At 39.8% G+C, this 16,888-nt stretch overlaps 1 protein-coding gene across 2 annotated transcripts in view; it reads right to left on the bottom strand.

Moving 5' to 3' along the window:
• The window catches only part of LOC132888093 (src substrate cortactin-like), a 109,836-nt gene that overhangs the window by 18,299 nt on the left and 74,649 nt on the right, over positions 1–16,888 (bottom strand). For both annotated transcript variants that reach the window (XM_060924072.1, XM_060924073.1), the window contains exons 7-9: positions 16,532–16,642; positions 13,713–13,823; positions 5,115–5,225 (exon numbers count right to left, since the gene is read on the bottom strand). In XM_060924072.1, the coding sequence (XP_060780055.1) occupies positions 5,115–5,225; positions 13,713–13,823; positions 16,532–16,642 (333 nt within the window). The remainder of the gene's footprint in view (positions 1–5,114; positions 5,226–13,712; positions 13,824–16,531; positions 16,643–16,888) is intronic.

Genomic DNA, 16,888 nt, shown 5'->3' with positions numbered 1-16,888 from the left:
TTAACTGCCTCACGTGCACACCACTTCCTTCCGGTTCTGACCTCGATGCCAGCTGAAACCACCTTTGGGTCAACGGGGTCTCTGTAGAGCAGGACTTCTCTGGCTCAGGTGATGCTGAACTCCTGTACCAGACTGCTGAATGGCAGCTGCAGCTTGGTGGTGTGCCTATAAAGGGCAATGCTGCTAAGGCTTCGTGGTAGGCCTAGCCATCGGCGCAGAAACTGGCTGATCTTTCTCTCAAGACCTTCAACGATGGTGGTCGGAACATCATAGATAAGTAGTGGCCAGGGGAGTCAGGGCAGGATTCCGTATTGGTAAATCCAGGCCTTAAATTTACCAATATGTTAAGATATCAAACAAAAAGCTGGAAATAGAATCAAATGAAATGAATGGGAAATTAACCTCGTCATTGTTTTACTGACTCCCAGTGAAACAGTGTTCAAAATTTCTTGAATAAACTCGTCATTTTGCCATGCAGATTTTATAGTTGCCCTTTTTAAATGGATGTTTATTGTGATTATTTGGTCCTTGATGACCTAGAAATTTAGTGATGTGGCCCTCAGTGAACGAGTTTGACACCCCTGGAGTAGACCATTGCTTTACTTCATCATGTTGTAGATATGTAACGATATATTGTGCGATAAATCACAATACAAATTTATGATTATTTGAATTGATGAAATTTAAAGATGAACCGATTATCATCAGGCTGCGCAATAGTAGTTTTTCCTGGCTGTAATTGTGTTGTTTAGACAGCAGAGGGCACAACATTCAATAGCAGCAAAGCACATTCTGCAACACACACACACACGATCTAAAATGGGAAAGAGCGGTCATATGACTGACTGTACAAACTGATTTAACAAGAAATCAGAGCTCTCCTTTTACCGACTCATCAGCTGAAGAAAAGAGACACAAATGCAGGTAATAAAAATATTCATAAAAGTTGAAGAAAAAGCCTGTGTTATTAACTTTTATCATCATCCTGTTGTTCCAGTTAGGGTTTGCCACAGCAGCTCTTCCTTCCCAATTTATGATCCACATATTTGATTTGGCTGAGGTTTTACACCGGATGCCCTTCCTGATGCAACCCTCCCCAATCTATTAGGGCTTGGGACCGGCACTGACTTGTGCAACCGCAGTGACTGGTATTTTGCTAATAAATTTTTGCAATTAACTTTTAAATTTAACTAAATTTATTTTAGTTAACAGACCATTATATTTTATTCCAGCCTTTACAAATGTGGGTAAATAAGCTCAACTGTGAGCTGCTGCTCACTTACTTATCCCACCGCTCTCACTTACTGAGTATCAGACTGCAAGCAATCGAAGGAACAGGACACTTCTTATGAATGTTGACTTCAACAAATAATTCACCCTGAAACAAGTAAAGAGCAGTGTCTCGCTCCAGGGATTTCAAATAGCATCCTGGTAAACTGTCATTTTGAAATAGCATTTTCTTCTTGAAATAGCGTCAAAATCCACCCTGTATGTTTCGTAAATACATTCTGTCGGTAAACAAGAAGTCGATGTATGACAGACCTGAAAACGGTATACATGGTATAGAACCCCAAGCTGAAGCTCGGCACCAAATATCAAGCAGTTGTGATTTGTAGTTGCGGAGAAAAACGTTGTGCAAATTTTGTAAATCCACGCTATATGTTTCATAAATACATTCCGTCAGTAAACAGGAAGTCGATGTGCGACAGGCCTAAAAACGGTATACACGGTATAGAACCCCAAGCTGAAGCTCAGCACCAAACATCAAGCAGTTGTGATTTGTAGTTGCAGAGAAAAACATTGTGCAACTTTTGTAAATCCACGCTATATGTTTCATAAATACATTCTGTCGGTAAACAGGAAGTCGATGTATGACAGACCTGAAAACGGAATACATGGTATTGAACCCCAAGCTGAAGCTCAGCACCAAATATCAAGCAGTTGTGATTTGTAGTTGCGGAGAAAAATGTTGCGCAAATTTTGTAAATCAACGCTATACGTTTCATAAATACATTCAGTCGGTAAACAGGAAGTCGATGTGCGACAGATCTAAAAACAATATACATGGTATAGAACCCCAAGCTGAAGCTCGGCACCAAATATCAAGCAGTTGTGATTTGTAGTTGCAGAGAAAAACGTTGTGCAAATTTTGTAAATCCATGCTATATGTTTCATATATACATTCTGTCAGTAAACAGGAAGTCGATGTGCGACAGAACTGAAAACGGTATACATGGTATAGAACCCCAAGCTGAAGCTCGGCACCAAACATCAAGCAGTTGTGATTTGTAGTTGCGGAGAAAAACGTTGTGCAAATTTTGTAAATCCACGCTATATGTTTCATAAATACATTCTGTCGGTAAACAGGAAGTTGATGTATGACAGACCTGAAAACGGTATACATGGTATTGAACCCCAAGCTGAAGCTCGGCACCAAATATCATGTAGTTGTGATTTGTAGTTGCGGAGAAAAACGTTGCACAAATTTTGTAAATCCACGCTATACGTTTCATAAATACATTCTGTCGGTAAACAGGAAGTCGATGTGCGACAGATCTGAAAACGGTATACACGGTATAGAAGCCCAAGCTGAAGTTTGGTACCAAGTGGCTTTGATTTGTGGTTGCTGAGAAGAAGGGTGTTTCGGACGGACAGACAGAAGTAAACCCCTCCCCCCTTTCGGAACGGGGGTATAATTATTGTTGGCTATTACAAAAATTTTGAACTTAACAAAAAATATTTAAGTGGATAAAGAACAGGAGAAAAAAAAAACAAAACCTTTGCATCTTTTTGGAAACAAATTTTTCTTCTTTTTTTTCCTACCTTTTTTAAATATCATGGGAAATGAACCCAATATCGTGAATTGGGTGAATCGTTCCATGCTGATCACGCTGGAAACTACCATTTTAAAGTGGATTATTTTTTAAAAGAATGTAGTTGAACAGAGAAAACGTGAAATCTCTAAAACTGAATTAAACCCATGACTTAGCATGCTCGCTCAGTGTAGCACGGCTTAGTATAAACCAGCATTTTAATAACATACGCAGATACGTAAATGACTCGCCTGGGGATTTACTGCTCTGTCCTGTGCAGAGTAAAAAAAAAAAAAAAAGTCAGGTTTATTACTGATTAGTTTGGAGTTCAAGTGCAGCACTGCGAAAAGTGATTAGCTCTTCTCATTATCCTGCACCTGACTCTAGCTCAACTAAAAACATGCCATGGCTGGCTTTTCAGGATGGGAGAAAGCAGCTGGAGTTAGAACATAAGACGAAACAAGAGCGTGATTGCAAAAATGGAATGCAACACTTGTTTTATCTCGATTACCTGGTGCTCATAAAATCACTGAAAGCCAAAATCATAACTGAAAATAACATTTCAATTAACGTGCCCGGCCCTACATTATACTACAGAGCTCACGCGTCTTCCGAGTGACCCAGCGTGAGCCATTTTGGAATCCAGTAGCTGTTTTTCAGAACAGCCAAAGCATTACAGCTTCAGTTTATAACGGGAAAATATTTACCATTTTATTCTTCAGTTATTAAATCCTGACCACTATCAAATTCACCATGCAACTCGCACAAAATCAGAAAAGTTTAAGAGCCAAACCATGACCGCTTCAATGTACTCACACCCAGATGAAGCATACAGTGCACTCCACAATTATTGGCACCCCTTGTAAAGATGAATTAAAAAAAAGAAAAAAAAACATTTATTCAGAGAAAACCCAAATATATTATTCTCAACATAAACACGTGCCACTATAGACCTCTTGCAGTCACGTGACTGGAATGTAAACAGCCGCCATCTTGTCGGTAAAAAACACAGCTGAATACTGCTGCACTCGTGTACAAAATGGATCAATTTCAACCGACGGACTACACGGCTCATTTTTCTAATGAACAGATAACTAGATACATGTCTAAAATAAACGACCTACGGATTAGTGACCCTTCTCGATTACCCGACGTAGTTTTCACGACCGTGTCAGTGGATACTGAACTGCCAGAGGTGGAATACCCAGATGTGTATAATTACCTCATTAACTTTCCCTCGCTGTTCAGTGGTGAAGCACTGCGTGCTTACAAATCTCTGGACAGTTATCTTTACAGAAATTCAGGATTTGTCAGCCCCCCCTTAGATGTGGCATCTTGTAAACAAGAAAATAACAATCCTCATTGGACGGGTAAGTCACTTAAGTATTGAGACCCCGCTGGTCTCGCTATCTCGTCCGGAATGTTGTGCATGCGATGGAAATCGCTACAAACCGTCATTTTCTGTTGGAAACCAATGTCCAAGTAAGTCCATACGGTTGTAGTGGATATTGAAGTCCGGTACAGACTAACAACACGCAAAAATACACACAAAAAACATAAAAAACGTGCACAGGTAGGGAGAGCTTGTAGCCGCAGCATCCCCATCATGCGCCGCCATATCCACTATTATGGTTGAATATTTTATATTATCAGTTAGATCAAGTATCAGTAGTCCATCACTATTACTGTATATATGGTATACCTGATAGCAGCAATCCATTTTGCATGCCTGTCAGGGTCCCGTGGCAGCCTACTGTCAAGTGTATGTGAGCATCATGGGTTTCCCACACTTGAAAGGGAAGGACTCGGACACAGGATTCCACTCGTCTTATGTTTTATTGATTTTCAGTGGAGTTGACGTTGTAGTAGAATTGTATATAGTAGGGTTTTCCAGAAGAAAAGGTAAAAGTAGAAGCAGAAGGCGGAAATATGGCGTTTGACCGACAAGGTGGCATCTGTTTACAATCTGGATCGGATATGACGTCACATGCAAGTGCTCCATTACCGGCACCCCCACATTAAATACCTCGTACAACCTTCCTTTGCCAGTAAAACCGCCCTGAGTCTCTCCTATAACATTTTATAATGTTGCATACACAGAGCAGGACGTCTGAGCCCATTCCTCTTTACACAGTCTCTCCACATCATCCAGGGTCCTCGGCCCTCTCTTGTTCACGCTCCTCTTCAGCTCACCTACTGGGGTTCAGCTCAGGATATTGAGCCGGCCATGGCTGACCTTGATTCTGTGCTCAGCTCGCCATTTGTGTGTTGATTTGGTGTGTGAAAAGGTGTGTTTTTTACCTTTCTGAGACTCGTGAAGCTGCAGTTTCTCCTGATGGTCCCAGCCAAGAGCGGATTTATCCACACGATCCGTCTGCACGCCAAACTTTCCTCCGAAGCCCTTCACGTAGTCTGGAATGCATATGAATGTATTATTTCAAACGTAACGAACGAGGAAGGAAGCTGAAACAGGATTACTAAACGGAGACCAGTGGATGTCACCGGATAACTATATCTCAAGGTTAAGCACAGGGTCGTGAGGAAAAAGCGGAACGGCGTAAATGCATAATGAGGCATCTTGGGTGAAAATTCTAATTCAATCCAAATGGCTTGAAACTGCTCTCACTGAATTCAGAATCGAATACAGAACATCATTTTTACAGAATTAAAATGTTTATCCGTTCTTGAGAAATTACAAATCAAAGATTTGAGAAAACAAACAAATAAAAAAGGCTTAATTTTTAGAAAACTGCTGTAATATGTTTTAGGATCACATGGTCCAAAATGGGTCTCATTAACGAATGAGATCAAATGGGTTTTTTTCTTAATAACTTTTACATGGAACTTGGCAGGCACATAGACAGTTATATACTGAATACCAAGTTTAAACAACTAGTAAAAACAAATTATGCAAATTAGCATTCAATTAGTATTAATTATGCTAGTTAGGTAAAAAAAAAAACGTTAAATCAGTACACTCTTCTTCAAAGTTTCACCAAATGGCTTCATTTGTGGAATATAAAGCTGATCTTAACTCATTTATACGTCACAAAGAAGGAGAAATCAATGTTAATTATAAAAACATGCATAAATAAGCAATGAATGTCATTCGCGTCTACCATTCTCTATCAAAATAAAAAAGACTTCTAAATACCCTCTTTGCGCTCTGTAGGCCTTTGTATTTCTCAAAAGTAAGGCCGACTAGTGTTTATATTAAAGAATATAAATTATTATTTCGATTAATATTCACAGCTTTCAAGGCGAACCACATCCAGTAAACAATTCCAGTTAACTCAACTGAAATTGACACTCGCGTTTCTGACTTCTGGTTTTTTTTTTTTTTTAAAACATCATTCCGACCACTAAGATCTAATTTTTTTCATCAAAACAACTGGAGTTATATTCTAAAATAGTTATTTACATGAATCAGTTTGATATGAAAAAAATAAGTAGGTAAAGCTATGAAAAACTCACTTCAAAGTCTCCCATGAAGCATAACATTAAAACTAGCTGACGGAAATTTTTGCTCAATATTTCATGAGAAACAGTGAGCTAGATCAGGGGGTTCTCAAACTTCTCTGCTTCGAGGCCCACTTATTCATACTTGTAACAAGTCGGGGCCCATTAAAAAAGATCCCCAATTATTTTGGCTCATCACTCCCTGTTACAGATGGGGGCGCAGGAATTAAAAACACACTACCGTTCAAAAGTTTGGGGTCACCCAGACAATTTTGTGCTTTCCATGAAAAGTCACACTTTTATTTACCACCATAAGTTGTAAAATGAATAGAAAATATAGTCAAGACATTTTTCTGGCCATTTTGAGCATTTAATCGACCCCACAAATGTATGGAATCAATTTTGTGCCAAAATGTTCATACAATACTTTTGAAATATCAAACAAAAACGACAAATCAAAATACAAAAAAACCAAAAAAAAAAAAAGTCAATTTTTTTAGACTGGCAAACAAATTATTCGTGTAATCGTGCAAAAGATCAGTCTATTCCTCTTCAGAAACCTTTTATTTTTCTTCCGCGTCTTTCTCAGTTTTTTTTGACGTAATTTATTTTGGTTGCGATTTCAGCTCTCTCATTTGCGCTCTCTGACTTTTTGCTTGCAGTTTTGGCACAAACTTCCTGTGTGGGCGGGCTGTCCAGGAATGCACTCCCATTGGGTAACTTCTGTTTGACTGACGGCTACGCTCAGCCATTCCCCGGAAGCTGTTGCGGCCATTTCCTACTCAGATTTTGGCGGACTGTTTGGCAAGTGACCGATCCATTGACGGTAAACAAGGATCGAGTGGACTTCAGTGGCGACTATGATATTGAATTTACACTTTGTTGAATTAATTCAATATCATAGTCGCCACTGAAGTCCTTGTTTACCGTCAATGGATCGGTCACTCGTCAAACAGTCCGCCAGAATCCGAGTAGGGAATGGCTGAGCGTAGCTGTCAGTCAAACACAAGTTACCCAATGGGAATGCATTCCTGGACAGCCCACCCACACGTGAAGTTTGTGCCAAAACTGCAAGCAAAAAGTCAGGGAGCGCAAACGAGAAAGCTGGAATCGCAACCAAAATAAATTACGTCAAACAAAACTGAGAAAGACGCGGAACAAAAATAAAAGGTTTCTGAAGAGGAATAGACTGATATTTTGCACGATTACACGAATAATTTGTTTGCCAGTCTAAAAAAATTGACTTTTTTTTATATTTTGATTTGTCGTTTTTGTTTGATATTTCAAAAGTATTGTATGAACATTTTGGCACAAAATTGATGCCATACAAATGTGATGCTCCAGAAACTCAATCTGCTCAAAGGAAGGTCAGTTTTATAGCTTCTCTAAAGAGCTCAACTGTTTTCAGCTGTGCTAACATGATTGTACAAGGGTTTTCTAATCATCCATTAGCCTTCTGAGGCAATGAGCAAACACATTGTACCATTAGAACACTGGAGTGAGAGTTGCTGGAAATGGGCCTCTATACACCTATGGAGATATTGCACCAAAAACCAGACATTTGCAGCTAGAATAGTCATTTACCACATTAGCAATGTATAGAGTGGATTTCTGATTAGTTTAAAGTGATCTTCATTAAAAAGAACAGTGCTTTTCTTTCAAAAATAAGGACATTTCAAAGTGACCCCAAACTTTTGAACGGTAGTGTAAATGCAGTAAAAACAAACTGTTTGTAATTATAGGTATTGTATTTCAAACTGTATGGCTGTGCCAACAGCCAACATAAAACCATGCCTGCAGGGCATTCTCCGTCAAAAGGGATTAATGATCCAAAAGTGGAGTCTGGTCCATTAACACAAGAACTTGCTGCCATGTTTGTGTTCAGCAAATAAACAAGTTATTAAAACCAAGAAGTACACTCAAAAGAAGTGGATATAGAAACCACTCAATGGGATTAGATCCTTACACGCTAACAAAGAAGGATTTTTCCTCTGAAAGAAAATTTAGTAGCTAAATTTGACATTAGAATAAATTTTGATCCTATTGTAGCCAGAACTAAATATAAAGACAATAGCTACGCATACTATTAACTTAATGTGAAAATAATTAACAGATTTTAAGGGTTTTTTTCCAAGATTGTATATATTTTTAGTCTTCTGTATTTGTAATTATTAGCATCTGTAAATGCATGAACCCGCCAGCTCATTCATTCATTCATGATGAGTTGAAAAATTATCCATCTGTTGAGTTCCCCGACATCTCAAACTACCTGCTGCTGCAGACACTGTTCTACACGGATGAAAACCTTTTTATATGTGGCTGGGTTAAAGATCTGGGGATCAGGACACGACAAGATAAATCCTGTATCATTTTTGCCTGGGTAAGGAGGAGTTTCTGGGCTTTTTGTACGTCTTTTGCGATGGTTGCTAGGACGAACCACAGCCGCTCGATTCTCAATCCTCCTTGCTCTTCTCTTCCAGCAGGCATCACAGATCCATATAATTTACCCACAAACGTATTGATTTATTCATTCTGTCCACTGCTCACTCTGTGTGCAGGTTAAATGTGACAAAAGGCTTGTTGTTCTTAAATTTACCCACAAATGTATTTATTCCATTTGAAAAGTATACGGCAAACCAGCTACCGGATTTGGGACACTACGACACCCTGAATTATTTAGTATCTGGCTTCAAACTTGGAAAAATTTCATGGTCGCTTTGCGGCCCAGTGGTTGAGAAACGCAGAGCTAGAGAACAACCCTATAAAAGTTAACCTGACTGATATTCACGAGTAATCCAGTCGGAAACCGATCAGGAGAGAGCGAGCCTGACCGCTTTCCCGTGACTCAAAAAGCACCGGCAGTTTCCTGACGTCACACAAGCAGAGTTTTTACTCTGTTGTACCAACTTCAACCTGCCGTTACTCCCAAAGTACTGAACAGATCTTAATGAGATCAATTTCTTTGGAAAGCAGAGATGAGCTTTTTCCTTTCTTCAAATCTCATCTCAAAACCTCTGTTTCATGAACACTTCACCAGTGCATAAACTCACCACTCACTTTTTTCTTTGACCTATGTAAAGCGATCTTGAGTTCGAGAAAGGCGCTATACAAATGTAACTCCTCATAATAATAATAAAAATAATAGTATATGCATGATAGAAAGTATTCAAGACTTAAGCAATAACAGATTTGGAAACTTAAAGCTCATAGGCAATGGTTTTAAATTTTATGCACGTTTGAAACTTTATATGTTAAAAAACCCTCTCTAATTTTCTTTTGGTTCCAACAAGTATTGTTAATACCGTATTGGCCTGAATATAAGACGACCCTGAATGTAAGACGACCCCCCCTTTTCCAAGTTCATCTTTGGGGAAAAAGTTTTTTGAAGACCAAATGTTCATTCATATAAAGCGTATTTACTTCAAAATTCTGTTTAAAATTAGAGGCTTTTGTTTTTCACATTTAAATAGAGGTCATTTCAGTCTCATTTCCGTGAACACTTTTCATAGAAGTAAAAAAAGAGGCTAAACTGCAGGCTACTAGACAAGCCAAATTAAAACATTTAAATTGCATTAATTCAACAAATTTGTCAGGTTTAGATTGAAAGTTCATAAACTTCAGAATGTCAATGCAGTAACTTCCCATAGCCTACGGGTATATGGAATAAATTTGCAGAACAGTGCAAATGTTTTAAACAATGCATTAAACAATACATTAAGGTTTATAATAATAAACAACTGAAACAATGGAAAGGGTAGTTTGCTAAATTACAGCTACTCAGCACAGAGATCCGCAGCCTCACTTTGCTCACTCACTGTCCTCACTTTCACTTTCGTTTTTGGCGGCATTTTGTCTAGTCCGCAAATTTAAGACGACCCCCCTTTTTAAGAGCTATTTTTTACAACAAAAACACCGTCTTATATTCGAGCCAATACAGTAAGTAATAATTAAAATAAGTTAACGCGGATCGTGGTGAATTTCTGTTCGGCTATTTTCGTAACCACTCCGTGCATGACGTCATTTAAGACAAACAAACTGAGTTGAGTCCACTTCCGTTTACTTACATTGCCGTTCAGCTTGAGTGCAGACGTGCGTTCAGGAATTTCCAAAGAAAAACTATGCCTTATTGTTGTACAGTGAACTGTCACAACGGGACCGGTTCAGGAAGACGTTTTTACCTTTTTCCAAGAGAGGAGAAGAGGCAGAGAGAGTGGATTGGCTTTTTTCAGAAGAGGAGAAGAGGCAGAGCGAGAGGGTTGGCTTTTTCCTAAAAGGGAGAAGAGGCGGAGCAAGAGGGTTGGCTTTTTCCAAAAGAGGAGACGAGGCGGAGAGAGTGGATTGGCTTTTTCCAGAAGAGGAGAAGAGGCGGAGCGAGAGGGTTGGCTTTTTCCTAAAAGGGAGAAGAGGCGGAGCAAGAGGGTTGGCTTTTTCCAAAAGAGGAAACGAGGCGGAGAGAGTGGATTGTGTGCGTGAAGCCAGAGGGTTGTTTTTTTCCGGAAGAGGAGATGAGGCAGAGAGAGTGGATTGTGTGCGTGAAACAAAATCAAGCAGTCAAAGAAGAAACAGAGCAGCAACGCTCAAGCAAAAAGGAGAAGATTGGAGGTAAACATTTTTACTTTTGCTTGCAATTGACAAGTCAAGAATCCTGAGGGATCCTGTACAATCATTGTGGAAATGAGACAAAGGGATATTTCCTCACTTAGAGTAGGCTATAAATAGTATAATGCCGCAGATGGCAGGCTAACGTGGCCTACCGGCGCACTGTCAAGTAATCGTTACCTATATCCACTAGGGAGGGCGGTTTAATTATTCTTCTAAAGGGCTCTTATTTAGTATTACGACGAAAATAGGAATTTATCATAACTACCAGGATAAATCGTTTGGGCGCGAGTCTTGTTGATGTCTGGGGTCACCACGATCAGAGTCGGCCGAGTCGCTGTCCGATTCCGGGGCTGCACGGTCAAACCAGTGAGCCACATTCATCGACTGCTTCGCAACGGTCATAGGCTCATACATATATGGTTTCACCTCTCGATATTTACAACCCCGATTCCAAAAAAGTTGGGACAAAGTACAAATTGTAAATAAAAACGGAATGCAATAATTTACAAATCTCAAAAGCTGATATTGTATTCACAATAGAACATAGACAACATATCAAATGTCGAAAGTGAGACATTTTGAAATTTCATGCCAAATATTGGCTCATTTGAAATTTCATGACAGCAACACATCTCAAAAAAGTTGGGACGGGGCAATAAGAGGCTGGAAAAGTTAAAGGTACAAAAAAGGAACAGCTGGAGGACCAAATTGCAACTCATTAGGTCAATTGGCAATAGGTCATTAACATGACTGGGTATAAATTAAATTGATAAATTAAAATAAATTAAATTAACATGACTGGGTATAAATAATTCTGCACTGACAAATTGTGGAGCAATATCAGAAAGGAGTTCGACAGTGTAAAATTGCAAAGAGTTTGAACATATCATCTACAGTGCATAATATCATCAAAAGATTCAGAGAATCTGGAAGAATCTCTGTGCGTAAGGGTGAAGGCCGGAAAACCATACTGGGTGCCCGTGATCTTCGGGCACTTAGACGGCACTGCATCACATACAGGCATGCTTCTGTATTGGAAATCACAAAATGGGCTCAGGAATATTTCCAGAGAACATTATCTGTGAACACAATTCACCATGCCATCCGCCGTTGCCAGCTAAAACTCTGTAGTTCAAAGAAGAAGCCGTATCTAAACATGATCCAGAAGCGCAGACGTCTTCTCTGGGCCAAGGCTCATTTAAAATGGACTGTGGCAAAGTGGAAAACTGTTCTGTGGTCAGACGAATCAAAATTTGAAGTTCTTTATGGGAATCAGGGACACCATGTCATTCGGACTAAAGAGGAGAAGGACGACCCAAGTTGTTATCAGCGCTCAGTTCAGAAGCCTGCATCTCTGATGGTATGGGGTTGCATTAGTGCGTGTGGCATGGGCAGCTTACACATCTGGAAAGACACCACCAATGCTGAAAGGTATATCCAGGTTCTAGAGCAACATATGCTCCCATCCAGACGACGTCTCTTTCAGGGAAGACCTTGCATTTTCCAACATGACAATGCCAAACCACATACTGCATCAATTACAGCATCATGGCTGCGTAGAAGAAGGGTCCGGGTACTGAACTGGCCAGCCTGCAGTCCAGATCTTTCACCCATAGAAAACATTTGGCACATCATAAAACGAAGATACGACAAAAAAAAGACCTAAGACAGTTGAGCAACTAGAATCCTACATTAGACAAGATTGGGTTAACATTCCTATCCCTAAACTTGAGCAACTTGTCTCCTCAGTCCCCAGACGTTTACAGACTGTTGTAAAGAGAAAAGGGGATGTCTCACAGTGGGAAACATGGCCTTGTCCCAACTTTGAGATGTGGTGTTGTCATGAAATTTAAAAATCACCTAATTTTTCTCTTTAAATGATACATTTTCTCAGTTTAAACATTTGATATGTCATCTATGTTCTATTCTGAATAAAATATGGAATTTTGAAACTTCCACATCATTGCATTCCGTTTTTATTTACAATTTGTACTTTGTCCCAACTTTTTTGGAATCGGGGTTGTAATTTGCAGAGTTCCAACTTCAAAATCGCTATCGCTTTCAGACATTTTACACAACCTCTCACGACCAAAGTCCGTACACGTGTGCTCGGTTCGCAAGTAAACACAGAGCTGCTCCCAGTCTGTTTAGCTTAAATGACGTCATGACGACTGTCCCCCGGCGGTGAAAGCGCGCATAAGTGAGATGTAAACACACCTTCGGAAATTGGACAAAACGGTACATTTTAACAGTTTTATTCAATTTTAGGGTGCAAATTAGACACCAGGAAGATTGAATTTGCTTTTTGGGTCGTTCTTCTAGACAAAGTTGATATTCTACGTTTCACCTCGGACCATTGCCTATGACCTTTAAATGAGCGTCTGCATGCACAATTTTCACAGTACGGCCAGCGAGCGTCTGATATGCCTGATCAGCATAATAAATAAAACAAAGGGGAGGCACTACGCTGAAATGCATGCTGAGATGAAGCCAAATGAAAGCTACCACACTAAGCTCAGGGTGTCCAACGAACAGGACTAGAACTGTACAATAGCTGCTTTTGGTATAACAAAAGTTAACAATAACTATATACTCATTAAATTAGGACATGTTCTTTAATTAAAATAAAATCATTAAACATATACTCATTTTGCAGACTGCTATACTCTAAGAGGAATAAAACTATACGGGATATGCTGTTATAGATAATCAGTCAACTTCAGATCCTTCTCCACACACACACACAGGTCAGTCCATGTACTTCGCGTTGATGTGAAATGTTTGGTTTGTAGTGTAGTGTGTGTGTGTGTGTGTGTGGATGTCACGTGTATTACAAACCTTTCTGCGACTCGTGTTTCTCCGTTTTGCCCTGATATTCAAAGCCCACTGCACTTTTGTCCACTTTATCAGTTTCCACTCCATATTTCCCACCAAATCCTTTTGCATAATCTGCACATAATCAAATACACAATCAAGAGCAAAGCAAACAGCTGGAAGATACACGAGAATGTTGATCATACCAGTAGGAGCTCTCCATGTGCATCTATACAGCAAGCTACAATCTCAGGAAATCAGGAGTGATTTAAATGACTGAATCCCGACCACGATCAAATTCACCATGCAAATTACCAGGCATGTAACAATATACTGCGCGATGATAAAATCACGATACAAATTTACGATGATTCGAATCAATAAAATATATAAAATTAAAAAAAATTTAAAAAAAACTTATCACTATCATCATCAGGCTGTGTCATCTTAGCTTTTTTATCCCCTCGCCGTAATTGTGCAGAGGGTGAAATAACGCACAATAGTGGGAATGCATGGGATTTCACTCTAGGTGGAAGTAACACAGCTCTAATGCCACACAACACAAAAATCAGATCTAAAACGGGAAAGAGTTGCTGTGCGACTGACTGTACAACATGCAGATAGTACAAGTGCTCATAAAAGCTGATCAAGAAAAGGCCTCTTAATTTTTTTTTCTTTATTTAAAAAAAAAAAAAGGAATATTATATTTGACTCCAAGATTTACAAATGTGCATAAATAATTATTGTTGGCTATTAAGAAAACAATGTCATTTAACAAAAGGAATATTTAAAACTAGACTGCCTTTCAGATTTTTCAAGTGTAGGTCATAAAAAGAATTTTCCCCGACACGCAATTATTTTTTTTGGTTAGTGGACCAAAACCTACTGAATTCGAATCGCAGATTTCCAATTTTCTTTTTTTTAATTGAATAATTAATGAATTTAGAGTCAAATGTCCCTGAAGTCTCCGCTATTTTTTCCTGCTTCATCATGACCCAATTCAAGATGCGTCATGCATCACGTGGTGGGTTTTCCCGTTCGTACAAGGCATGGTGGGATACAAATTTGAAACAGGAGAGAAAAATGGATGGAGGACGCGAGTGTGCGAATGAAACGTGAAAGACCGACTACAGTAACGGAAAGCGAGAAGGCGTTATGTTGCGAAGGAAAGGAAACGCAGGACCAAACTAATAAATATCGGCGGTCAGCGAGCACCTCGGTGTGATCAGCTGTTCGTTTAGCGACAGAATGATGGAACTGTCAGTGCACGGTCGAGGTAAAACTGCGCATGCGCGCGCACACATCCTCCGTCTGCTTGACTGCGCAAAGCGAGCGATTTCACGCACATTATTTGCTCAGGAATCCCTTCAAATTAAATAACTTCCCAGCCACAGAATGGCCTGATGTTTTGTGAGATATTACAGAAATAAACGTGCATCACAGTGACCACATTTCAGAGGGAACTAAATTTCACTGATTTTATGAAATCGAAAGGCCGTCTAGCTTTAAGTTGATTAGGAAAAGGAAAATAAAATGTTGTATTTTTGGTAATACGCTTTTACGGAGCCGTAGAGGGGACATGGTGAATAAAAAAATAAAAGCGTGGGAACGACTTATAAGGCGTGTGCACGAGATATTAATGCGCGCGCACGAGTTATAACCCGTGCGCTCGGGTAGTTAAAAGTGAGGGGACGAGTTACAAATCGTTCCCTCGCTTTCATTAAGGCGTGTGCACGAGATATTAATACGTGCGCTCGAGTTATAAAGGCGTGCGCACGGGTTATTAAAAAGTGAGGGAACGTCTTAAAACGCGTTCCCTCGGTTTATAACCAAGGCGTGGGAATGATATCCTATGTCGTTCCCTCGACTTATTAAAATATTCCCACAATATCCTTGTTTTCGTTGATCTCGTTGCCTACACACACACAGGCTGTAGCTCACCATGGTAGCTCAGGAAATACTAGACGCTATTTTATTCTATTTTAATATTGGACTCAGATACATAGAAATCCTCGATGCACTTGCATCCCAACATGGCTTTATTATAAGTCTGAGACACCTCCCGGCGAAGCCCATTCTCTCTCAGAACTCTCTTGAGGTGTCTCAGACTTATAATAAAGCCATGTTGGGATGCAAGTGCATCGAGGATTTCTGTGTATCTGAGTCCAATATTAAAATAGAATAAAATAGCGTCTAGTATTTCCGGAGCTACCATGGTGAGCTACAGCCTGTGTGTGTGTAGGCAACGAGATCAACGAAAACAAGGATATTGTGGGAATATTTTAATAAGTCGAGGGAACGACATAGGATATCATTCCCACGCCTTGGATATAAACCGAGGGAACGCGTTTTAAGACGTTCCCTCACTTTTTAATAACCCGTGCGCACGCCTTTATAACTCGAGCGCACGTATTAATATCTCGTGCACACGCCTTAATGAAAGCGAGGGAACGATTTGTAACTCGTCCCCTCACTTTTAACTACCCGAGCGCACGGGTTATAACTCGTGCGCGCGCATTAATATCTCGTGCACACGCCTTATAAGTCGTTCCCACGCTTTGGTATTTTTTTATTCACCATGTCCCCTCTACGGCTCCGTACGCTTTTACCTTTTTTTTCTTAAAAAGAATCATGGAAAAAAAATTTAAAAATCAAACTGTAGACCCAATACCGTGAATCACACTGAATTGGGTGAAAGATGTTACATGCCTACAAAATAAGACAAAATCAAAATGGCAACAGAAACAAAGTAAAACATTGAAATACTGAACCTATCAAAAGGGGGAAAAAGAGAAAATAATTTAGTTATTTGCATCAGCATCACAGGATCATGGGAAACAAACCTTTCTGGGATTCGTGTTTCTCCGTTTTTCCCTGATAATCAAAGCCTACAGCACTCCGGTCCACACGATCAGTCTGAACACCATACCGACCCCCAAAACCAGTGGTGTAATCTGGGACACACAGACACACACACACCGCAGTGACCAATCATGGCGAGGCTGGGGGACAGGAAGGCAACAGAAGTTACACAGAGTAGCAAGCAGATTTTAAACCTTGCAGGAATCTGAAGGAAGAGCAGCAGTGGGTTTGAAGCAGGGCTTTGAACCAGAATTTTTTTCCTATTGGTTCGTTCCGAACAGAAACGGAATTTTAACGTTTCCGGTTTTGGGTTCCACCATTAAATAGACGTTCCCGAA

The sequence above is a fragment of the Neoarius graeffei genome, chromosome 6, assembly GCF_027579695.1.
Source record: "Neoarius graeffei isolate fNeoGra1 chromosome 6, fNeoGra1.pri, whole genome shotgun sequence".
Taxonomy (NCBI): Eukaryota; Metazoa; Chordata; class Actinopteri; order Siluriformes; family Ariidae; genus Neoarius; species Neoarius graeffei.
Note: the sequence above shows the minus strand (reverse complement) of the source record. Positions and strands in the feature narration are given on the sequence as shown.